Source organism: Chinchilla lanigera, unplaced genomic scaffold (genome assembly GCF_000276665.1).
Source record: "Chinchilla lanigera isolate Chin_1 unplaced genomic scaffold, ChiLan1.0 scaffold00049, whole genome shotgun sequence".
NCBI lineage: Eukaryota > Metazoa > Chordata > Mammalia > Rodentia > Chinchillidae > Chinchilla > Chinchilla lanigera.
This window is the reverse complement of record NW_004955450.1, coordinates 12,445,785-12,469,274: the sequence shown is the minus strand read 5'-3', so window position 1 is coordinate 12,469,274 and position 23,490 is coordinate 12,445,785. Positions and strand designations below refer to the sequence as shown.

At 48.8% G+C, this 23,490-nt stretch overlaps 1 protein-coding gene across 1 annotated transcript in view; it reads left to right on the top strand.

Moving 5' to 3' along the window:
- Window positions 1–23,490, top strand: part of Tln2 (talin 2) — a gene marked incomplete in the record, with an annotated part of 349,184 nt that overhangs the window by 270,958 nt on the left and 54,736 nt on the right. Inside the window, 8 exon segments of the mRNA XM_005393813.2 lie at window positions 349–510; window positions 6,192–6,332; window positions 6,979–7,160; window positions 8,353–8,485; window positions 10,973–11,074; window positions 15,941–16,111; window positions 19,036–19,182; window positions 22,846–22,947. Of these exon segments, the coding sequence (XP_005393870.1) occupies window positions 349–510; window positions 6,192–6,332; window positions 6,979–7,160; window positions 8,353–8,485; window positions 10,973–11,074; window positions 15,941–16,111; window positions 19,036–19,182; window positions 22,846–22,947 (1,140 nt within the window).

Here is a 23,490-nt window from a genome sequence, read left to right as displayed (position 1 = left end):
TTTAAATTAATTTCTCGTGTTTCTCCACTTATTTTATTGTGACTGCTAGAAAATGTGTTAAATTACTGATGTCTAGGCCTTGGCCTAGAGCCTGGGGCCCGGACCTCCTGTCTGGGGCTTGCAAAGACTTGCTGACCTGTCCACTTTGAGACTGACTTGGGGCCCAGTCCTCCGCCACATCAGCACCTCGTTCCCTTTTTTACTTTCATTTTGTGTTTGTGTGCCTTGCCCGCTCCCTGCCGGGAGACACACCGGGGGTGCCCGGGTTCGGGGCGCATGAGCCGAAGAGGAGTCCGGGCTCCTTGCACTGAGACGCGGCGCGCCCCAACCTGGCTTCGTGCTTTGTAGGTCCTGTCAGCTGCCACAATCGTAGCCAAGCACACCTCGGCCCTGTGCAACGCCTGCCGCATAGCCTCCTCCAAGACGGCCAACCCCGTGGCCAAGAGGCATTTCGTCCAGTCGGCCAAGGAGGTCGCCAACAGCACCGCCAACCTGGTGAAGACCATCAAGGTAGGTGGCTGCCCGCGGTCTGCGCTCCCCGTGGTACCTGTTGCAGAGTGGAGAGAGAAATCTCTCACTGACGGAAATACCGATGAGAAAAAAACCCAGAGTCTCTGCTTAGCCCCTCTGTAGGGGACAGTGCCCCCCACACTCAAGGCCTGATGGGCTTAGGGGAAGAAGTCAGGCTAGCAGGGGTTTGTTGTAGGGCCTCTGCTGGCCCTCTCTGCAGGCGGTGAATAGCTTGTGTGTTCTTTGTTTGTTATTGTTGGTTTTTCTCCGGTACCGGGAACCGAACTCACGACCTTGCGCTTGCCAGGCAGGCACTTTGCCGCTGAGCTAAATCCCCAGCTGCTTGTGTGTTCTTAAACTCTGGGTTTACTGGGGCACTTTTGAATGGGCCGAGACCAGGCTATGCCGTGTCCTTGTTGCTGGATATGTATGGAGTACCAGAGGATATGGGGAGGAAAGGAAATTATGGAAGAATCATGTTTTTAAAAAATCACTTTAGTTTCCCCTGATACCTATTCTGATTTTCCTTGTTTCAATTTTTTAAACAGAGCATTAACTTTCTTTAAATTAATGCGTTCTGGTTTCCTAACGAGCTCGTATTTGTGTTTAAGTCCCTGGGCACATGGGGGAGTGGATGATGGCCAGGCTGCAGTCATATAGGGGGGTGAGAAAACCGCACCATCTACCCTGAGCCGGGACCAAGCAGGCCCCAGGCAGCTGGCCTGGGGGAAGACAGCCCAGCCCTGCTGCACCCCGCTGCCTTGGCCTTCAAAGCAGCATTGCCATGGGAGGAGGATGGCAGCTCTGTGCAGACTTGGCCGGCGAAAGGAAAAGGGCCTGGCGACTGGAATGCTTTTAATCTCTGGGTCTCCATCCTTACACCAGTCAGGGCCCTGCTTAGCTGCTGAGGAGTCCTGGAGGAGTGGTCTCTTCCCAGAGACCTCCAGGGGACAGGACACTGCACACCTCATTTCCCTCCCACTCCGAGAAAGCTGTGTAGTCCCCCGGGTAGTCAGTCAACAGGAAGAGCCTGGTAGAGGCCAAGGAGAGCTCAGCCAGCCCAGCAGCAGCTAAACTCTGGCTGCGAGAGCACAGAGCAGTTTCCCGGCAGAGGTTTCTTAGCTCTTTCAACAGTTATTTTAAAAGTAAACAACCAAAATCCCTGCAATAATAGCTAGGTTACAGTGAACCAGTACATTAAAGCCATTCCCCTGTTGCTGACCTCCTTTGCCACCATAGTTCAAGATACTGGTGATTAATAAAGCTTACCCTTTTAAGTGTTTATTTTGCGCTTTGTGTATGTTAATCATTCAGTCCACACAATCCCCCAGGCTGATCCCTATTTTATAGGTGGGGAAAGTGAGGCACAAGGAGGTGGAGTGATTTTATCAAGGTGGCCCAGCCAGTAATGATGGGCGTGAACTCAAACCCCAACCCCGGGCGTCCTCTCTTGCAGCCCCAGCACTCTGCTTGGCCTTTTGGGATGAGGGATAAATTAGTCCCTCTAGTCTGGCAAGAGGGACCTTGCTTTGTTTATGGTGCTCGAGTCTAAGTTTAGGGGAGATGGGGACGGAAAGGGTAACATAGTTGAAAATGGTGACATCGTCGTCAGTTGCTGCGAAATTAACTTACAACCGGTCATGTTCTGAGCATTCAGTAACAAGTTGTACGTAAACTAAAGGCGTGTGAAGGGAAGGAAGCCCTTCATTCTATAGGAATTCTGGAGCCTTTTCTGCCTCTGCCTTCACTGCACGTCCTGGTCTGTCCCTGGGGGAAGTGTCACGTAAGGTCTCTCCTCACACTGCCAAGCCCTCCCTGCAATTCCGTCACAGATGAGCTCCTGTGATGGCCGGAAACATAGGCCTGTGCAGAGCCATCGGAGGAGCAGCGTGTGTTGACGGCCTTGTGCCCACAAACACCCAGGAGCCAGTATCAGTGCAGGAAGGAGCGGAAACGGGCACGTTGTCCCTTGACTTGCTGGAGGTGGGCTTGGTTTCTCAGTTTCCCCCTGTGGCTGGGTTTGCCGGGAACACTGAGCTTTCTTTTCAAAGTACACACAGGGAGATGGTGAGGACTTTTCGTAGTAACTGTCTGTCCTTCACACTAGATAGGCTTCCTGTTGGAAGACATGGTTGAATATCCTGTCAAACCAAAAAGCAAATGAAAATGTAATTCCTTAATACCTAAGACAGCTGGATTTTTCTCTCAGCGCTATGCTTCCTAGGGTTGGTTTTCTGTTTGCACCGTGAGGATATGCCCGAGCATAAACCCTAGCTACCACACCTTCCTAGTCAAGAAGGGAGGGAGAGATTTGGCAAGACAAGCACCAGGAATAGAAAAATAAGCAGAACGTGCATGTCCAATGATCCTAAATCTCTACCAATGGCATCTTTTCTAATCACAATGCACAGCTCAACAGGAGGACAATCGGTGTGTGTCATGTGTGCCAGGGATGGTTCGAAATGCTGGGCAAGATAGCAGGAGACCCAGCCTTGCCCCTGGCCGCCCTGTCCGCTGGTCGTCACATACACACATGCTTGCTTCTCTCTCCCATCTGCTCATTACCTAGCCTTGAATCAGACGTGTGGAATGGAATGTTATTTTAAATGTGCAGTCACTCAGGTTTGGGTGCCAAGTAGAAATTATGCAACACCGGCGTTTGTTTTTCTGAGAAGTTGAAGTTTGGCCTTGGCCTTTACCTCGGACGCAGAGCTCAGAGTTCTGCATCTGAGCGTCTCCAGCGTGTGCCACCGGCACCTGATCCACTCTCTTCACCCGCATTTGTCTTGGCTGTGAGTATGTTTTCCTGGTCATCCTTGTGTTTGGATTGGTGAAATAGTTTTTTTCCGAAGAAAGAGGGGGGAAATTCAAGGCCTTCATACTGCTCCTCCTTTTGGCTTTTGTCTAAAGTCGGCAGGAGAACAAGGAGCCAGGAGTCTTGGGTTATGTTTGAGGAATGCTGGTCAGTAGCAGGGTGACTTTAGCAAATCGTGTCTCTGTGATGTTTTCTGATGTGGAAAGGTCAGGTTTTGTTTGGGAAAAGCGGGGGTTTGGTACTAAACCGTCTGTAAGTTCTGGGAAATCCCTTCAAAACGTGTGGATCTTTGATTCTTATTCCTGCACAGAGATTGCTTCGCCAAGATCCCTGGGAGATTGTGCTGTGAAAAGTTGGAGCAGCTGGCGCAGCATTAGGAGTGCCCTTGACCGATGGTCCTGGACCTGTGACCAAGTGAATTTGCCCTTTCATCCTGGTGGCTGGCGTAGTGGATGCTCTGTGACATGGTGTGACCACAAGGAAACTTGCTTGCTTGGTGTTTGACTGCCAGGCAGATCCGAGTGCTCAGTTTAATTGAGTGGCCTAGCTATGTCCACTGGAAACAAAACTTGGAAATGAAATAATATCTGCACGAACCATCCTTTGTGATGCCAAATCCCTTCTTTGGAGGGAACTATTTCTATGTGAAAATAGGAAAAAGTCCTTGATACAGCTTGGCTTTCTGGTCTACATTATTCAGCTTGCTGGTCTATGAATAGTAATGGGCTACATGACACAGGCTTCTCAGAACTTATGCTAGACAGACAGACTCTTTCATCGCGTTGGTGCAGTTCATGAAACCATTAGAGAGCTGTTCCTTGGGATTCGCCTCGGGCAGTCGCTGTTGCAGGTTGAGTCAGTTCAGCTGAGGATCCATGGCTTGATCAGATGCTTGGCTTCCCAGTGAACTGAACCGTCTTGGGGAGGCGGGAGGGGTGAGAGTGTGGAGGTGCGAAAGACTGAGGGGCAGGCAGGGTGAGCAGACCAGCGGGAGGCTCAGCATCTTCTGTCAAGTGAGGGCGGTGCTTGCCGGAGCCGGGGTCTGAGCCCCTTGGGTTCCAAAGTCCGCTCTGGCTGTCCGCCCGTGTCACTGTTTTCCTATGCCAGGGCCACCCGTGTCAGGCTCCTGCCAGGTAGCACCCACGTGCTTCCCACAGTGTTCCCCAATGGCTGAGGCCTGGGAGGACCCAAGCTCAAGGAGGCGGTGGTGGTAGTGGTGCAGTGAGGTTCCCGTGCTGAGCTGCGTCTCCTCTACGTGGCCTGGGCCAGCATGTGAAGCAGCATTTGCTGCTGGTGGCAGTTGGAGAGGAGCAGGAAGGAGCAGGCATGTGGAGAATCCGCTGGGCCTAGGAGGAAGCCCAAGTCCGAGGTTAGGGGGGATTAGTGCCTGTCTGCTGGGGGAAGGGCACCAGCCGCGACCATAAATTAGCCAGGCCCCTGGGAATTCCTCTGAAAATATTAGCATTACGGGGATGGGTAATTACTGTCCCAAGCTGCCAAGGCTTGATTGGAATGCAGTTGTTATTCAGAAGTAGCCTTCAGACCCACCCTGCCTGCCTCCTCTTGCCTTACTGAAAACCAGAATTCAGACCCTGTGTGTTGCACAATACCAGCACCTCTGGTTTTTTCTTTGCTAATTGTCTATGCTGGCTTTTATGTATTGCACATAAGGATGAAATTAACAGTTTAATTAGTTATTTAATGAGGAAATTGGCCTTCTGCAAGCATAACTGCTTTCCCACAAGCAGCCCTTTGGTAGGAGGCAGGGACACTAGCCCGGGTCGCCTGCTGTTGGTTCTAACAGTCTTGTCCTCCAGGGTGGGGACCTTGACTCTCAGTGTTAGCCCTTGGTGCGGCAGCTCAGCATGCGTCACAGGCCGCATTCCTGGATGCTGTTCCATCCCGTTGTGAATCAGCAGTATGCTGTTATGTTACCTGCTACCGATGGGGGAAGAAGATACATAGAGGAAAAAACACCTCATGTATAGACCTCACTGGTTTTCCCAAGCTCTTGTGTTATCTGATACCAATTCAGAGGAAGAAAGAAAAGAGAGAGGCAGAGAGAGAGAGAAGAAAAGAGCAGAAGATACATAGAGGAAAAAACACACCTCAAGTGTAAAGCTCACTGAGTTTTCCCAAGCTGAAACTGCTAAGTAATGACGGTTGGATGGAGAAGCAGCACGTTATCCACATCAGAAAGCTCTCCCAGCAGGTCCCCTTCAGTCCCACCCGCTCTATGGGGTAACCTGACCTCTAATACCCCAGTTAGTTCTACCTGTGTTTGTTCTCTGCACAGACAGAATCACTTAGAGGATACCCTGTGTTGTGCGGCCAAGTCCAAGGTAGGGGAAGGTTAACTAGATATATGTTAGTGGGATTTGTCCGCATGATTGAAGAGCAGTCTCGTTTGCTCCTTGCATTGGATTCCACCACGTTCATTGCCAGGTGGTGGAGGTGACGTCATGCAGGGACATCCAGTCAAGACTAAAAGACAGTACAAGTGCCAACTTTATCATTCGGGACTTAATCAGAGCAGAAATGGAGGCGCAGAGCCCTAGGACTGTAGTGTCAAAGGTGGGGTCTGACAGCCCAGCCCGAGGGAGGCAAGAGCAGGCCCATTTGTGCCTCGTGGGAGTGGGAGTTGACTGACTGGGAAGCCAGGCGTTCTGTGCGCTGCGCAACCAGGCTCTGGCTAACTGGGTCTCTCTGTCCAGGCAGTTCTTATTTGTTGTTTATGAATCTACCAAACATTCCCACTAGCAGTCTCATTGAACTGTCTTTCTGCCCCGCTGAAGAACTTGCTCTAGCTTGGGGATGCTTTGTGCTTCTCAGTCAGATGAAAAACTCCCATTTTTTTTCCCGTCAGGCGCTGGATGGGGATTTCTCTGAAGACAACCGCAATAAATGTCGCGTTGCCACTGCACCCTTGATCGAAGCTGTGGAGAACCTGACAGCATTTGCGTCAAACCCGGAGTTCGTCAGCATTCCCGCCCAGATCAGCTCGGAGGTAGGGCGCTCTTTGCAGCAAAGTTAACACAAGGGTCTTCGGCAGCATTGAATGCACATGACCGGTTAGAAGCAGAAGTTGCAAATTGGTCATTTTGTATCAAAAGGTCAATTATGAAGCACCTAGAACTTTTCAGTTATAAAAGTATATTCTCTGAGTTCTTCCCAGACATTTTTTTTTCTATTGTAAAGTTTGATTTTTTTCCCCAGAAATTGGTTTTATTTGATGTACCCAAGTCTTAAGTTTCTCAGGAAAGAAAAAAAATCTCCACAAAAAGAAAAAAATAAAAACAAATATTCCAAAGGCCTCGGTCAGTATGTAGGGTACATTATTGCTGATGATGTTACTTGCACAGAGTTGTGAAATCAATGACTAGACGTTTCTTGAGAGGAAACAGCTTCATATGTTGAGAACAGTCTCTGCTCAGGTTTGGGGCTGATGGTTTCATGGAAAATGACATATGCGGAACGTCTACTTAAGGCGCAAAGTTGAACCCAAGTGCTCACCACCTCAAGCCCTTTTGTATAATGGCTTCAGTCCCTAAGGTGGAGGGGGTGATGTGACAAAGACTAAGACTTTTGAGGGCCCGTTTTAACCACTCATGGCTGTGTAGCCTGACCTTGACCGCTCTGCTGTTTGACCTTAGGGCTCTCAGGCTCAGGAACCAATCCTGGTCTCTGCAAAGACCATGCTGGAGAGCTCGTCATACCTCATCCGCACCGCACGCTCTTTGGCCATCAACCCCAAAGACCCGCCTACCTGGTCTGTGCTGGCTGGACATTCCCATACTGTGTCTGACTCCATTAAGAGTCTCATCACATCTATCAGGTCAGTTTCCCATCCAGAGGGGGCTATAGGGCAGCCTCTGAACAGAGCAGGAGGGGGTGGTACACTCACCAAGCTTCTCACTTAATACTCCTATTGATCATTATCATCATCTTTTTTTTTTTATCTCTTCGGGACCAGTGATAGCACTGGCCTCAATAGTAGCAAGTTATGCTTTTACTAAGTGTTGTAAACACCAGATGTTACTAAACACCAGGTGTTATTCTGAGTGTTTTACTTATATTCCCTTCTTTGACCGTCATTACATTGTAAGGTAGATACCCGTATTTCCATTGTACTGATGAAAAATGCAGGCAGGAGAATTTAGTTGGCATCTCCCTGCCTCTCGTTAGTCCCATGTATTCTAACCTTTGTACCACGTGGTCTGTAACTAGGAGCTTAGACATACAGCACGCACTATTATTTGTTTCTCAAAATGCGAGAGTTTCTTTAGTTTGATAATAAAACAAAAAGGATACAGCCCGCAATAGCTCCAGCCATCTCTGATTTCCTCGGTGGTAGTAGGAGCCTGGAAAGACATCCCCAGGTAGGTGCAACATCTCTGAAGCTGACCGACGTCAATGTGCCACGGCATGGGATGCATTTATTTCCATAGCTGTGTTTTGTTTTCCAGTTGTTTTTGAAGCTCAAACCCACAGCTGACTTTTGCTTAATGCCTTGCAAAGAAAAACCCACCAGATATTTTAACTCCTTGTGCAGCCCCATCAGTTTATGACTGGTAAACAACAGTACGGTACATTCGTGCTGTAAGTAGCACTGGAAGTTTTCCAAGTCAGTGAAAGGAGAATCCGAATCCAGCTTCTTCCCTTTGCAGGGGCTTGGCATCAGCCTGGGGTGGAGGGCAGTACTGTGTCCTTCCCACTAGAAATGAGGAGAGCAGGTTAAGATAAGAAATGCCCAAGGGGCTGGGGATTTAGCTCAGTGGCAAAAGCGCCTGCCTGGCAAGCGCAAGGTTGTGAGTTCGGTTCCCGGTACCAGAGAAAAACAAAAAAAAAGATAAGAAATGCCCAGATTATGCAGTGAGGCATTACCCAGCAAGGGCCAGATTCACTCCTTAATTAAGGTGACCAGACGGGACAGGGATAGGGGCTCCTAGCCCACCAGGGCTAGGACAGGTGGCAGGACGTGAGCGCCATGAACTAACTCAGCGTTTCATCTGCCCCGTCCCTTCCAGGGACAAGGCCCCTGGGCAGAGAGAGTGTGACTACTCTATCGATGGCATCAATCGGTGCATTCGGGACATCGAACAGGCCTCGTTGGCAGCTGTCAGCCAGAGCTTGGCCACGAGGGACGACATCTCTGTGGAGGTAAGGCACATGTCTGGGGCCAGCGACGGAGCTCTGAAGATGCTGAAGAATCTCAGCATCAAATTTGGGGGTGGGGGACAAAGCATTTCTGATGCTGGGGTCTTATCACTAGGCAACCTTCTACCCTGGGAAGCTTTTAGAAGGGGTCGGGCTGATGTGGGGGACAGCTGGAGGAGAGAGTACACCTGCCGCCAGGGGTGAAGTTCAGGTGCGGGAGATATGGGGAGAAATTATCAGCATCAGGTAACTGTGTGCTGGTAATGTAAGGTTACTGTGTTTCTCTGAACAGTGCCATAGAGCTAGTTAGGCCTCTGTTAAGTGCTTCTGTCACAGCTTATCGATCCACTTTCAGAGTAGTGGGCGAATTTGCCATCGGATTCTAATGCACTTGGCATTAAGCTCCAATACATATCATTATCTAGTATGTTAGCGCCTTTTGCATTGTATTACTTAGCACCACTTTCTCCTTTCTTGATGGTTTTTCCAGTTTAGAAGAGGATTTCTGTTGAGTGGTTTCTGTCAGCTGAGTAAAGCCTCCTGATTCCTACCACTTTCTCTATATAAATAATAGAGCCTAGCCAGGCATAGTGGTGCATGCCTATAATCCCAACACTCGGGAGGCTGAGGCAGGAAGATCACCGTGAGTTCAAGGCCAGCCTGGGCTACAAGGTGAGCTCGAGGCGAAGCCAGCCTAACTGCATAGCGAGACCTTGTCTCAAAAATCCAAAAATAAATAAATAAATAACAGCCTAGCATTCAGAGGTGCTTAATAAATGAGTGGTCTGTTTGCTGACGTTTGCGTTAGTGCGGTGAGCTTTGGCCCCTGTCTCTGACCAGTGGCCCTGGAGTTTGGCGTTGCTCATTTTTATTAACAGAGCTGTCTATTTCACACCAGCTTCACATCCACGCATTTCCAGGAAGATACAAAAGAACTAAGCATTCTCATCCTGTGTGGAAGGCCAGAATTACTATTTTTAACGTGTTAAAGTGTTCAGAAAGGCACGTTAGATGTGTGGCTTTGATGAGAACCACTGGCCGAACGTACCCTGTGTTCAGCCCCAGGTCCAGAAGCGAAGGTGGCCACCACCTCCAACCGGCTCCTCCTCCCAGCGTCGCACGTAGCTGCAGACTCAGTGGTGGGTTAGGACTGACCCACTGATGTGTGTGAGGCCTTGCGGGACACCTAGATATAAGCCATAAGGAGAGGGGGTGATCAGTTTTGTCCGTTCCCAACGCCTTCCCTGCTGAGTACTGTGCTAACTACAGTGCTGTCTTAAACTGCAAAAAACAGCTGTCAACCCCCCTCTGGACTCCTCCCTGTCTCCCCCGCAAACCAAGTCCTCTATGCCGACTTCCTCGCTACAAAGCTAGCTCCTCTTTTGAAATACGTGTGCGCCCACCAGTTCCACCATATTTAATTTTAACAAATCACCTATAATGAAACATCACTGCTGCACAGCCCAACATTTTTATCTGTCATCACGTCACAAGCCTGAAGATAATAAGTAATTAGCTGAAGACCTTCGGACCTTCTCTGAGCTTCTCCCTGGCTCTCCTTGGTTTTCAAGTTTGCTTGTCAGGCTGAGCCTCCACAGAGTGAAGTCTGCACAAAGCCCTCCAGCTCACGGGCAGCCTTGTCCTAAGGGAAACTGGCAAAGACCGCACTCTGTCCCTTCATTGGGAGCCACTTAGTTCCAGGCTGGTGTGCGCAGTTCTCATCTGCTGGCCCTGAACCTCCCGTCAATACACCTACGAAAAAGGGGTCAGATCTCTTCTGCGACTGGTTAATAATCCCCAGCCTTGAGTCCTTGTTCTCTCGCACTCCCAGCCTATTACAGCTCTCTTCCCTGGTCCTTTGTATCCTGAATTCACCTCTTTGGGGCAGAGTGGTGAATCCATCTCACTCCCAGGGAAATGCTTCCGGGGTGCTCCTGCCGGGATTTGTGTGCGTGCCACCCAGTGCAGTGAGCTTAGCGTGGATCCTGCTCAGTGCTTCCCACCTGGCATCTTCCTGGTGCGCTGGGTGGCAGCGTCCTGCTTTCAGAGAGCTGACTGCATTTTTCTATCACCTTCCTCTCCCACCGTGTGTTCTGAGAACACAGGGACCTGGATGTTGCCTCAGACCCCAGTTAGCTGTGTACTTCTGGAGAGAGTTGTCCTTCCTTCTGGGGAAGCCACAGCTATTCCACATTTCCAGTAATTGTGCTGAATAACTAAAGTAAAGGTAGCACTGGCATCTGCTGTGAGGGCTGGCAGGAGCGGGAAGCCCCCGGTCACACCTTTCTGGGGCCTGCCTCTGGCCTCTCCGGTGTCACAGCAGCTGGCCCAGGGGAGCTGAGGCTCCACTGGGCAGGCAGGAAGCAGCAGCTTGTTGGCACACCCATGCATTTCAGTGTCCATTCTGGGTGTCTTCTCTGGTCTTTTCATCCTGGTGCCCCATTGTAGGGAGCTGTTGGCAGGGGATCCTCACGCTTCTGTCCGTATCAGGCCCTGCAGGAACAGCTGACTTCAGTGGTCCAGGAAATCGGGCATCTTATCGACCCTATCGCCACAGCAGCTCGGGGAGAAGCAGCCCAGCTGGGACATAAGGTAATGTGCGCTGAGGGCACCCTGCCCTGCCTCTTTCCCTTCACTGAGACACACCACCTGACACCCACAAGTCAAAGGAGAGGTTTCTTTGGGCTCACGGTTTATCTGTATCTCAGCTGACTCCAAGGCAGGGCGGCATGGCAGAGGAGAAACAGCTCTCAGCACACCCGTAGGAGGTAGAGCAGAGATCAAAGGAGAGGGTAGTAGATAGACCCTTGCAGGCCACACCCCAGTGGCTCACCTCCTCCAGCCGGGCTTTGCCTCCCAGCATCACATCTGGCTGCAATTTCATTAGTGACTTAGGACTAATCCACTGATGTGTATGACACCCCATGGCCCAACCACCTCCAGAAAGCCCCACTTTTGAGTACATGAGGCTTTAGGGGGACTTCTAGGTAAAAACCTTAATGAGAGAGGGAGTAATCCTTTTTTTTTTTTTTGGTCTTTTTAGAGACAGGGTCTCACTATGCAGTTTAGGCTGGCCTCGAGCTCACTTTGTAGCCCAGGCTAGTCTTGATCCTCCTGCCTCAGCCTCCCAAGTGCTGGGATTACAAGTAATCCATTTCGTCACTGTCCCTAAAAGCCTGCAGTGCTGGGTATTGTGCTAACTACAATTCTATGTAAACTGCAAACTGCTCTCAGCTTCCCTCTGGTCTCTTTTCCAAAAATGATTGCTTTGGGGCCTGTTTTCACGTAGCATTGAGAACTCTATATTGATATTTTGGGGGGATTGTGGTCAGATTCGGCCAGCAAGGCACTGGCTATCACTGGTTGCTCTTGACCTTCCCTGAAGGAAGCCAGGGACTAAAGCGACCATCCCCAGCCTCTAGTCTGCCATCCTTCATCCCTGGCCAGCTGGGCCTGTTGCAGTGCGTTCAAGAGCACAGAGTTCTTCCCTGGTTTCTTTTCCTGTGTGTGATGAGGCCAAACAAGCTTGCAGACTTGCTCCTGGATGGCCAAAGCCTCCCTGCACAGCCACTGCAGAGGGATCACGCAACCAAGTTCATACTCAAAGCACTGCTGGACGTAGCAAGTACTTTTTGCCTGGTTGGGGTTCACTTTGCAAACCCTTCAAGGAGAGCTGGCGGGTCACACAACGTGTACCACAGCGGGAAGAAGCCAGACATTGGATTTTTCACAGCCCTTGGGGTTTCCTAGCGTTTGTCGGTGCAGCCGTCAGTATTGACGTGCATGTCAAGAAATGCAGCAGCCAGAATCTCTGCGGGTATTGATTTGAAAACATCAATATTCTTGCTCTTTCAAATTACACAAGAGCTTAAGGGGCAATTAAGCCTCCCACTGGTTCTAGGAAGGGGTTTTTTTGAGATTTAAAATGGCCAGTGTCTCTCTGCCTTTTCAAGTGTGGCCAGTTTGATTTTTCATCTGAGTTTCTTTATAATCAGGAAAGGACTTGTCTAGCTGTGTGAGGATCTCTGAGCAGGTAGAACTGACCTGGACACGGGAATAGAGTTTGGTAGAGAAGCTGGACATTATTTCAGCAGTCACTTTTGACTCCATTATAAATTTTGGAAGAAAATATCTCTGGATGTCCTTGGAGGGCAGTATCTGTGTCTCTGCAGGTGTATGTGTGAATAATACATAATATGTGTATATATAATTTTATGCAGAGATCTATATGTTATGTAGGTATATATGTATAATATATGTGCTAGTCAGAAGACTAACGCCAATGTTTAAGAGTAGCATTGAAACAGAAATAATATAGAATAGGCATGATGTTACCTATCTGTAATTCCAGCTACTTGGGAGGCTGAGACAGGAGGACTGCAAGTTCCAGGCAAGCCTGAGTGACTAAGTGAGACCCTAACTATAAATGAACAGGTCCAAGGATGTAGCTCAATATATATCTCTTCTAAAATGATGGCAGGGACAAAAGCCTGTGGCTTTCTGTCTAGAGGAGCCGTGGCCTGAGAGTAACCCCATTTCCCACTGCTCCATCCCTGTGTTCAGGTGGGGTGCCGGACCTGCAGCTTCCCATCCTCTGGCAGGCAAAAGAAAGGCAGATTCCCAGACCTAACTTGTGTCTGTTTTCTGTGGCTGCTGTAACATCACTACCAACTGAGTGGCTTAAAGCAGGAGAAACTTGTTCTCTTGCAACTCTGGCGTCCAGAAATCCAGAATCAGGACGTGGGCATTCCTGTGCCTCCTCTGGAGGCTGCAGAGTGGATTCCGTAGAGATTCTGCGCTGTACCCTTCCTGCTTCTGGTGGCTCCTGCTGTCCCTTGACTGTCACACCAAACTGTGCCTCAGTGGTTCCCTTGCTGCTCTGTGTCTCTCCTGTCTCTTACACAGACACTTGCTACTGGACTTAGTGGCTGTCCAGGTCACCGGGATGGTCCCGTCTTAGATGCGTGTGAGATCCTTAGCTTAGACACATCTGCACTGGGGATGCAGCACAGAGCAATTGCCTAGCCCTGTGTTTGATTCCTAGCACTGTAACAAACATAAAAATCTACAAAGATCCCTTTCCCAAATGAGATCATATTCAGAAGTTCCAGGGGTTGGTTTGTGGGCAGATCTTCTGGAGACCACCGTTCGACCTACCGTGGACATGTATCAAGTAGCGAGTATTAAAAGGCCTGCATTGGTTTAGTTGACATGCCGTCTCCTGTTTGGTCATGGCTCCAGAACAGAAGATGCGAGAGCCCTTGCTGTGCTCCCTAATACAGAGAGAGGCACATTCTTCCAAACCCTTTGCCGTGATGTAAGGAATAACTACATCCAGCGTTTATCGCGTGCTAACTATGGCGGTCACTCTGCTCAGGGTTATTGTGTCCATTGACTTAACCCTCCTAAGAGCATAGTGCTATTCTTAATCCCCATCTGACAGACAAGGAAACTGGAATGTAGTCATCGGAGAAACTTGTATCCAATTTCTCAGTAAGGAAACAGCAAGGCAGATCGAAAGCCAGTGACCCTGAAGCCAGAGCTTACTCTCTGTGTGACCCAGTCACACCACCTCCAGGAGGAACGTGGGCACTGGCTTAGTTGTTGCATTTTATTTTTCTCAGCATATAGCATTCCTTGACATTTTACAGCGGCATCAATGAAGTATCCTTTGAAAATAACTAAAATCAGTCTATAAAACCTGTAGGATTCTAATGCATTAGGCATTTTGCTGTGTCTTGGAAGCAGAGAGGGTCCATACTGAGTCCTGACCCTGATGGCACCGCTGTCTCATTCCTTGTGATGACAACATCCATAGCCTTCCTGGGGAAGAGGAGAAAGTGCAGGGTGTGTGTGCGGGGCTCTGTCTGAGGCTCTGCGGGCTGGCCATGCGCAGAGGAGTCAGATGGAGCGCGGGTGGGGGCCCACATTTAGCCTGTGCTCTGCTCACCAAGCCAGATGCCTGGCATCGTTCAAGTCGCCGAACGAGCTCCTTCCGAGTGACCGTGAAGGTGCTCTAGGGCCAGCAGCTGCCCTGCTCAGGTGCTTCAGAGCCGTCTGTCAGATAACCCAGTGGCATTTCAGAGTGAACGCGTGTTCATTGCTGCTCACGCCTCCTGTTGCCATGAGCTTCTTTATCTTTGGGATAGCGCTCGCACACGCCTTGCCCCAGCCCTTTTCACGCCTGCCTCTGCCTGGCCCTGGCCCTGCTCTGTGCAGTGGCCTTTCTGCCTAGCTTCCCACAATGCTTGTTCTCCTTCCCTGTGATGGGAAGAGGTGTTAAGTGAGCTCCTGCTAGAGGTTTGCCCGGAAGTACCCTTGATGGGATAACCTAGCCTTTAGTCATTACTGCACAGGATGGAAAGTGGAACAGAAAGGTGACTGGCATAGTCGTGTTGGATCTGGGTGGGAATAGATTACAGCATCATCAGAATACAGCAGAAGGTTCCGATGTGACGTTCTGGATGCTAGGTAGAGCCCTGTCACCATGTTATCCCCAGACTTTATTCTCAGTACTTTGCAGAGCAAAAAAAACAAAAAACCAAATACCAAGTGATAAACTTTTAAAGCTCTACCTGACAACACCAGAACCAAGACAGAAACAGAAAATAACAGGTAGGAGTAGAGCGTGGCGGGTGGGAGCGGGGTTGTAAAGTTGGGTTCCTGTCTCGTCTCCCGCTCTCTACTGCCTAAAGCCTGTGGCCTACCCACCTCAGCCTGTTCCTTCATATTTATCTATCTCTTAAACGGCTATGGAGGGAATGCTTGCTAAATGTTTAGCAGAGAGCTTAGCATAGGAGATGTGCCTGGTAAGTTTTTTGTGACACATGACCCTGCAGCATCAAGCTAGCCAGTGTGGATGTGTGTGGTTTTCCCTTCTTGGAAATAGGCCAGTCTTAATAAACTTTGTGTACAGGAAGGTGAGGTGGGAGTACCTTGGATTGAACCCAGAGCCTCGAACGTGCTAGCCAAGTGCTCTACCGCTGAGCTATACCCTTGGCCCCTTAGTGAGCTGGTATGAAATCTAGGCCGGTGTGAAAAATCACTTTGCTCTTATTCCAAAGGAGCCAGACGCCAGTCAGATCAGCTTGCTGAAAAGCTTTGGAAGACTCTCATCACCACAAGCTGCTTCTCTCACCTCTTGCTGCCCTGTGTGTCCCTCCCTTCTGAGTTGTAAAACACCTTTGATTCTTAAAAAGTTTCTTACTTGTAAAACTAAGGATTTGTAAAACGGAGTTCAATTCTGATGTGTGACTGTGGGTCTTAGAATGGGCTTCTGAGCATTTCTGCCATATTTGGCCAAGAGATGAAGGATCTCCCTCCATCCCTACAGGAAATAAAAACCAAGCAACAGCCAGTTAGTCAGCAAGGACTTGCAGAAATAAATTGTCAGAGCCCTGCCTTGCCCCGGGAGTCAACGAATTTCCATGATGCATCTGTGGCTTTTCTTTCTTGAAGGTGACACAGCTGGCGAGCTACTTCGAGCCCTTGATCTTAGCTGCAGTAGGTGTTGCCTCTAAGATTCTGGACCATCAGCAGCAGATGACAGTGCTGGACCAGACGAAGACTCTTGCAGAGTCCGCCCTGCAGATGCTGTATGCAGCCAAAGAAGGTGGAGGAAACCCCAAGGTACACCTCAGGGCAGTCTTTTAACGCAGCGGTTGGGACACGAATGGAAACCACACAATACAATCTGTGTGTAAGCAGTCACATGACTAGAGACAGTCATGTGGCTGCGTTCAGACTCACATAGGAAACCTCAGCTTAACATTAAGTGTAGTTTAAAAGAAGCATAAATCATTATCATATAATTTTCCTTTCTGCCAATGATACTGCCCCAAAATTCTGCCACCTGAGGCAGGCCACGTACTCATCTGCCTCCCCCCGCCACCCCATTAGCTACACCACCGCCAAGGTATGGCTCAGGCCCACCAAGTTCCTCCTGTGTTATGTCCCTCTAGGAAGAGTACTTCCGGTTCTCTCGCTCCACAGTGGGAAATCATCTTCCGTTGGCCTTTCCTGGGAATTGGGGGAGGCAAGGAATACGCATAATTAAGGTTTATTTGTAAATTACTTTTTCCGTGGCAGGATGTGCAGACACACATCCTTGGGGATGACAGATGTACAGCATCATTATGACAGGCAAACAACTAACACCCGCTGGGTTCAGTGTTGACACCCATCTTGCACAAAGAAAGGCTCAGTTGTTTTCCAGTAAATGTTATGTCTGTTCTTTGTATTTTAGAGACTGTAATTTAGTATGATTTTTCCCTTGCCAGTTTGTAAGGGGAACACGTATTTAGTCTGTTGTGTCACTCACATGTTTTTGGTGGACAAAAATGATGACAGTATGTTTTGAGTGACCTTGGTCCACATTTTACTTTGAACTTGGGGACATGGCAACAGGGAACAACATAGGCAAAGACACACATTGTGTTCTAAAGAGATGTGATGCCTTCCAAACAGGACAAGCAGGCTGGAACATGCAGATCCTGAAGACAGGCAGACAGGAGGGTAGCCCAAGCTGTTCTGTGTTGGGGATCAACTTCTACACCAAGGAGTTTGGCCATTATGATAAGCAGGAGGGAGCCGGTGATGGTCTCCAGGCAGGGGAATGACATGACCGATCCATGTTTTGAAACATCAAACTGGTAGCAATGTGAATCTTATCTTAGATGTGTATTTTCTGTGTTCATTTTTTTCATTCACGTATCTGTCAAGGACTAACAGCTAAATTCTGAGGATGCTGGAAATATTAAGAGCCAGCCGCCACCAGCAAGGTGTTCATAGTTTTGGAATGCTAAGTCTAGTTGTAAAAGAGGTAAAGGAGAACAAGAAGGACAAAGAAGGCAGCTTTGCCTGTAAAGGCTTAGCAACAGTGCCCTGAGGTCAGGCCAGCCCCTTTGCACCCGCTTCCAAATGAAAGAGCCCAAACCACCCTTGGAGTTGGTCTGCTTGCCCTTTCTCTGAGCTGTTTACTGCCACATGTCTCTGCCCTCCCCTGAGGGTTTCGGTGCCAGTAGGGTACTATATGGAAGCAGGAGTTCTCTGGATCTGTAGGATGTCAGCATATCTTCTTGAGTGCAGGTCAGCTTCTGAAGGAGCCTCGTGGCTGGAAGCATATGGTCAGGACTGTAAGCTTCATAATGACCTCCTGTGCTTGGAAATAGGGACTAGAGTAGTTTCCCTGAGAGGCTGGGGCCACAGACTTAACTCATTTTGGGGGTCACTACTGACTATGTCTCATTCATTGTGGGTTAGGTGTTACAGATCCCCACTTACAGAAATCAAGTTAAAATAGTCTTAAATATTCCTTGGTAGTTCTGACTTGGTGAACAGTAGCACAAACTCTTGGGTCAGGCAAAATCAGATTCACATCCCAGCTCTGCCTCTTGTTACAGATGATTTCTTTGTTTCCTCACCTAAACAATGTGGAGACCAGTTGAGATAACGTGCCTAATACTGCAGGCATTTGCAAATAAGAAGCAGCAGCCTCGGAGCCTGGGTTAATTATTCTCAAGCATTGCCCCATCAAGCTCCTCTCCGCAGTCGTCTCCCTGGAGTGGGCTGGGAAGGGTGGTCACTGCATGGGTAGATCCAGAGCCTTGGTGCACACTTGTCACATGGACTGCCTGGTGCTAGGTCACGTGTCACAGGGCCAGGCACAGCCTCCTCCTGCTCTGTGTTATGCCAAATAAGGTACCTGTGCCCATATCAGTCCATCAGGATTTCAGAGCACGGTGTTACGTGATTCTTCGCATTTCACTGAACAGGAAGCCGAGCTCACGCCGTTTAGTTAGTTAGCAGTGAAGCCAGGTTTTCCTGCCCCAAGACGTTGGCTCTTTCCCTACTCTTGCTACCAGATGAGGTGTCTTCCAGCACTGCCATTGTTCTGCCCATTCCCTCACTCCTTCACCTGCTCCTGCCCTGTGCTTGGCATTGGCAGATAATCCAGGTATGGTCAGAGGACGAGTGAGTACCAGTTTGCAGAGATTTGCCCTTGGAGAAGGTTCCTCACCGACCCCTCCAACCCCATGGTAACATAACTTGTGAAGTGGTTCCCAGGGCCTTTAGACCTTCTGCAGATGTATTTCCGTTATTCGACATATTCATAGAAAGGAACTTACAGTGTATTGGGCAGTATTAAGAGAAGTACGTTTGTTCTGAATGTATTTTTCCTTTGTGTTAATTTTTCCCATTAATTCTGTCTGCTTGTATATTTAGAAACCTGTGGAATTCTTTTTCTGTTGGCCTGAACATTGCAAGATATAAAATTACTTACATCATAATATAGTTTGTGGCCATGTTGTAATCGCCCCCCTCACTTAGAGAAGGCAATCATTTTTCCTTTTTGGCTCTCTATTTTTTCTTTATTTTGCAAAGAAACGTACAAAATCAGGGAAAGGGAGAATACAGACTGGTTGCTGATTCCTTTGTGGGGGCTATGCCTTTGGCTTCCACTTGTGTAAGGTTATTCTTAAGGGAAGTGAAGGGTTCTCAAAGGACTGAGCGTCCTTTACACCCGCTAAAGAGATGTTTCCCACTTATCCTAGGCGCAGCACACGCACGACGCCATCACGGAGGCCGCGCAGCTGATGAAAGAGGCCGTGGACGACATCATGGTGACGCTGAACGAAGCAGCCAGTGAAGTGGGGCTGGTGGGGGGCATGGTGGACGCCATTGCAGAGGCCATGAGCAAGGTGGGTATGGGCTCCCTGGCACTGTGTCCTCCGTCCCTCTCCATGCTGTCCCCAAGTGCTGTTCCCGAGGAGCTCACTGGCTCTGACAGTACCAAGCCTTTTCACCAAGTTTCTATTAATGTACCATCATCTAAGCTTATGTCCAACACATCATTCACTCTTTACTGTTAATTCATGACCTCTGTAAGCTTCTGGCCCTTTCCTCCCAGTTTTACCTGTGCATTAAAAAGAGATGGTAAAGGGGCTGGGGATTTAGCTCAGCGGCAAAGCGCCTGCCTGGCAAGCGCAAGGTCGTGAGTTCAGTTCCTGGTACCGGAGAAAAACCAAAAAAAAAAAAAAGAGATGGTAAAAAAAAAATCACTGGTTTCCTTATTTGTAAAATGAAAATAGTTAGTATGTACTGCTTCTGTCTTGTGTTGGTGGAACAACCCCCAGAATGCAGTGAGGAAGTGCTTCTCAAATGCTGTTCTCCGGAATGGCCGCTTGGGGATCACAGGGAGCTTTCTAGGATGCACCTTCCCTCACCTGCTCCATGGGGCTCTCTATGGGGTCAAGCCTGGGAATCTGTGCTGGTACATGTAAAAATCTCCTCCTGGTGCTGGTGGATAGCCAAAGGCAAGAGCCACTCAAAAGTACAGCATGTGCAAAAGCTCTTAGTGGACTCCCCTAGGCAGTAGATAGAGAAGATAGCGTGAGTATCATTTTCGCATTTGGTGACCCATCACTTGAATATGGAAAATACGACTGGAGGCAGTTTTATCTCTGTGCTTCCTGCTCTTTCCCCCAAGGAATCCTTCACGAGTTGTGTCCGTTTGATATTTATTAGAATGAATAATTGCTCATCAGCATCTAATTGCCATTCTGTGATAGCCCAGCCGAGAACTGTAGACATCGTCTGTGTTTTGAAATGTCCATTGTCAGATTGTGAGTACATTAATATTTTTTTTTTCAGGATAATAAGCGGTTTTTAATTGCTAATTTAGAGAAGATTGGTTGTTCGTATCTCCATAAAGAACTGATACCTTGAGACTATAATAAGCATAATTATCCGGAAACATTATGCAGTCATTGTCTCAGTGCCAAAGAAGCCAGCCTGGGTCTCCCTTTGGGGACCTCAGACTGGGCTTTGTCAAAGTGCCCGTTAATTTTTGATGTGGGCTTTTCATGCTTCAAATATGGACAGTTTGGCAGAAAATGAGTGGAATAGTGAAATCCCCCTTTCATAAGGCTTCTGGATAAGCCTTAGTGGGTTTGTTTGGTTTCCAGGGCATCGGGACACCAGAGCTTTGAAGATAAGCTACGTGCCTACCGAGGATGTTAAGTAATGGAGTCCAGAGTTTCTTAATACACATTAGAAAGTCAAATGATAATATTTTCTTCTGGGGAAAGGGGTTTTTTAGAATGAGTATAGTGATAGGAAAACATTGTGTAAATCCCTGGAAAATGAAAGTCAGGTCCTGCAGTCTTGCTTTGATAGCCTTTGAGCCTTACATACCGGAGCTCTCACCCGGCCCTGTGTCGGGGGGTGATGACGGCTGTCTCGGCTGAGGAAACACGCAGCTCTTCGGGAGGGCTGGCACATCAGCCTCGTGTTTCCTGATAGCAATGACGAGGAATGCTGCAGCACACCACGTGAGGCCACAGCCAAGGGTCTGCAAAATACACGACGGGTTTCATGCCTCGCACTATACTTAGTAACCCTCACGCGGCGTCCCGGGCCAGCACAACACTTCTTACCCTCTTCGCTTCATGCGGCCGTCGCTGGGGCTTTGTATCAAAGGGATGCTTTAGGTCATTAGGCCCAAAGGACCGAGGCATAAAGAAGCTGGCGTTTCCCATCTGAGTTGGGTTAATGCGGTTAAAACACTGACACTCTTATTAATTCGTTGTCTAAAACTCTGAGAGGCAGGGACTGACAAGCAGAAAAGTAGGAATGCACCCAAGTTGGTTCTCACCTGGATGCAATTCCTGACACCGTTGGAGCTTCTGCTACGGAGGTCCTTCTGGGGAGTCCCTGCACCAGAAAGTTGGGGACTAATAGATTAATACGAAGTAATCTGCTTTTTCAGTGATCTTGGACAAGTCACTCAAGCTCTCTGAACTTTGATTTCCCCGTTCAGTGAAGTTAGTGGGATTCTCTGAGATTTCTTGATTTTATATCTTTTCTTTCTTTGATTCTGGCCCCTCCCAAGAGAGAAAGGTACAGAAATAAAAGAAGCAGAAACTTTGGTTTTTTTTGGTTTTTTTTTTTTTCCGGTACCAGGAATCGAACTCACGACCTTGCGCTTGCCAGGTAGGCGCTGTGCCGCTGAGCTAAATCCCCAGCCCCGAAGCAGAAACTTTGCTATCTGTTCCACCACTGTTTGATGAAAGGTCATATTAATATGAAAAATCTGTAAAGGCTATTCTCACAAAATAAAGGGGAGTCCTTTAACCTAAATAAATCTGAACTCCGGAAAACACTGTTTTATTCTTACCTTTCTCATTGCCTTCCACCTGGCTCAGTGTTCGTCACGGTGGCTGGTAGCTGGTGGCTGCTGGCTACGTGCTCTAAGCTTCCTTTTGCTGACGTACCCTGGCTTGTTTGTAGTTCAGCCACGTCTCACGCACAGGATCCCAGCACACGGCTGGCACTTGGGAAATGCATTGTTTACACTGAATGAAGGAGCCCATAACTTCATCCGCTAGCAGGGCCCCATGCTGTGATGGAGACATGGGTCACCATCTGTGTGCCTGAAGAAGAGACCTGAAAAATCTTGCCCAGACTTGGCGTTGACAGTTGGCGTTGGTAAAAATCACGTCCCAGGCTGCGCACCGTAGATATGTTCCTTTTACTCGTGGTGTACAGCTCATGACATGTAGCGGTTACTGAGAACACCATCAAACGTCATCTAAATTGACTTCCTGGTCCTTGTCTGGCAAAGAGCTGCCAGGGAGATCTTCTCAGAGATCCCACTGCCAGCCCAGATCCCACCGTCTTCATGACAATCTCCAGGTTCCCCACACAGTTCATCCAGTCGCATGCCCGCCCCTCCCAACACTCCTTTTTGTTTAGTTGATACAAACCTCGCTGCGCTCCACCTCCCTGTGTCCGTCACCTTGTGTCCTCCCTCAGCTAGAACAGCTTCTGCAGCCACCGGGGGCAGCAACAGTGGTGATGATTGCAACAGGGGTTGCTTTTTTCTTCCCTGTAGTCATCATCAGCATCACCATTATTGTCACGATCTTTTTTATTGCATGGTCTTCGTCTCTTCCTTATGTAATTCTTGACCGGGTATAGTCTCAGGAGATGTTTGCTACAGCCACACAATGTTTCAGAAATACCAGTCACCTCTAAAAGACCTGAGAGTTTAGGTCAGTGACTTGAGGCCCACCCCCAAGCTCTGGCACCCTCGCTTGGGAGGACTTCCGCAGAAACATTAGTCCCCAGAGTGCGTCCTGCTTCTCTCATGCAAATGTGAGGCCTCCCCTGGCCTTTGCCCTTGGGGACCTTGTGTAAATCTCTACTGCGGTCCTTACCATAGACATTCAGGGATTCAGTGGAGTCGGGGCAGAGAATCTCTCAGAGCATTTTGAGTTTTTAAAGTATATAATTCTAATAAATAATAACCCATGCTTCAACAGGCTTTTGTGACATCTGGGTTCTTTTCCTCTCCTCTCTAGCTGGATGAAGGCACTCCTCCAGAACCAAAGGGAACGTTTGTTGACTACCAAACGACCGTGGTTAAATACTCCAAAGCTATTGCCGTGACAGCTCAGGAAATGGTAAGAAGCGAAGGCGCCGTCCTCCCCACTCTGCGTGGCCCTTCCACTCACCAGCACCTCTGAGCCTTCAAATCCGGGGTCTGTGTTGGAGAGACGGGCCAGTTCGTGTTTGTGGTTTCTCCTGGGTTCCCACATCTGCCCACTTCCGGTGAACCCTCCGGCTGTGTGTGGTCTGGAGGCCCCCGTCGGCTGGCAGTCCCATCTTGTGGAAGAGCTGCAGTCGGGAATTAAGGATGACTGCCACGTGGGCATGAGGACAGAGACCAAAGGAGAGAGATAACATGCCAGAACGGAAGAATTGGAGATAAGGAGAAAAGTAGGGAAAATTCTATGCACTCCTGAAAGGGTTTGAGGTGTTTTAATAGATTTAAATTACAGTGCAAGAGAAGATATTTTGGGATAAAGGAGAACAGAGATGGGATAATGTGAAAGAATTAAATTACAACACTTGGACGGTAAAGTATTGGCGGTCTTTCAGGCAAAATAAAACTGGGATTATATTTTCAAAACGTCTGACTTTAGAAGTCGTGCGATCTTGGGAGG